Source organism: Buceros rhinoceros, unplaced genomic scaffold (genome assembly GCF_000710305.1).
Source record: "Buceros rhinoceros silvestris isolate BGI_N320 unplaced genomic scaffold, ASM71030v1 scaffold28285, whole genome shotgun sequence".
Classification (NCBI taxonomy): Eukaryota; Metazoa; Chordata; class Aves; order Bucerotiformes; family Bucerotidae; genus Buceros; species Buceros rhinoceros.
The window spans coordinates 3833-5297 of NW_010415024.1; the positions used below are offsets into that span (position 1 = coordinate 3833).

Sequence of the window (1465 nt, forward strand, 5' to 3'; positions counted from 1 at the left end):
CAGGGAGGTGCCACCTTAATCTTGTCAAGATCCACTGGTCTAATTAACGCCTCAGAGATAAGCAATAGAGCTCTGCTGGATGCCAGGCTGAGCCTGAGCTCGGGCTGAAGCACAGCTGTCACACAGCTGGAAACCTGGGAAGGGCAGGGACAAACCAGATGTTTGTGCTCCTGGGGAGCACGTCAAGCTGCTTTTGCAGAGCAGAGAACGTAATGCCAAAAAAAAAGGAAAAAAAACCAACCAGGAAAAGCCAGCAGCTTCGTGCCAAGGACACTTCACCTCTCTCGGTTCAGCTGAAGGCAGTTCCAGACTAAAGCGTCCCGACCCTTCGCGTGACACGTTCCGTGGTGCTCAGACACCGGCGCTCCTCACTGCCACCCTGGTCTGGGCAAGAGCCCCCAGACGAAGGGTGAGGCAGCACCCCCGCCTGGGTGGGCGAGCTGCAGCCCCCACGCAACCGCGCCAACAGCACCTGCTGCCGACAGCAGCGGGGACGGGAGCCGAGTCCTCCACACACACATTGCGGGGTGATCTCGCTGCCTGGGGAACACCTGAATTCCCCGCACACTGTTCACCCCACCTCCTGCAGCAGCTGCTTATAGAACGACGAGTTCTCGTTGCTCTAAGAACTTCTGCTCATTTTCCCGTCATGGCAGCAGCAGGCGAGTTGGCTGGAGAAGTCTCCCCAGTTCCTTAAACGCTTGGCACTCGCTACTTTTTGCTCTAAGCACTTCACTGGGAACAGCTTCCTGCTGCCCAGATGTAGCCAGCGCAAAACTGACACCATACTGGAGGGTCCTCCCGCTCCCGGGAGCCACCGTGGCCCTGGCTGCCTGCCCGGGCAGTACCAACTAACCTTCGGAGGGGCTGAGCAGAGACCCTGCCAGGGACTAACAGTGGCCACAGACTTCAAAAGACGTCATTAAAAGCCAACAGTCAGGCAGTGCAAAGAGCTGGTCTCCCAGGGAAAAAGTAATCAAAACGGGAAGGTGCAGCGTGTCCCAGCTGCATGCTGGCATCTCCTCGGCTCTGCCCAGCCGCTCCGGGAAGGCTGAGCAGCATGAAAGGGGAGAAAAACATTTTTCCAAACACAAGAAAGGCCACACTCCCCTTCACATCTCAGACCTCCTGCCGCTTCCTCCAGGCTCGGGTTTAGGGGGAAATTGTGCAGTGGCAGAAGAGGATGCTCCTTGTCCAGCTCTTCCCACCTCGCAGGACTCCCGGCAGCTGGGGAGGTGGCGCGCAGAGCTGGGGGTTGGCTCGGCGCCTGGTCAGACGTCGGAGGTCCGGATGCTTTCATCATCCAGGTCGAAGGCGAACGGTTTCTCCTTGAGATGCTGCGGCTCCGACTTGTGCCGCACGCGCTTGCCCAGCCCGGCTCCGGCATCGCGCTCCGTGAAGGCAGGTGCAAACACCGAGTCTCTCAGTGTTGCGGGCGCCTCCTCCGGCACCGGCTGCTTCCCCT

At 59.2% G+C, this 1465-nt stretch overlaps 1 protein-coding gene across 1 annotated transcript in view; it reads right to left on the reverse strand.

Moving 5' to 3' along the window:
• Positions 1–1271: 1271 nt before the first annotated feature.
• The window catches only part of PLEKHA2 (pleckstrin homology domain containing, family A (phosphoinositide binding specific) member 2), a 9672-nt gene continuing 9478 nt past the window's right edge, over positions 1272–1465 (reverse strand). Inside the window, exon 10 of the mRNA XM_010137291.1 lies at positions 1272–1459. Coding sequence (XP_010135593.1) covers positions 1272–1459 — 188 coding nt within the window. The remainder of the gene's footprint in view (positions 1460–1465) is intronic.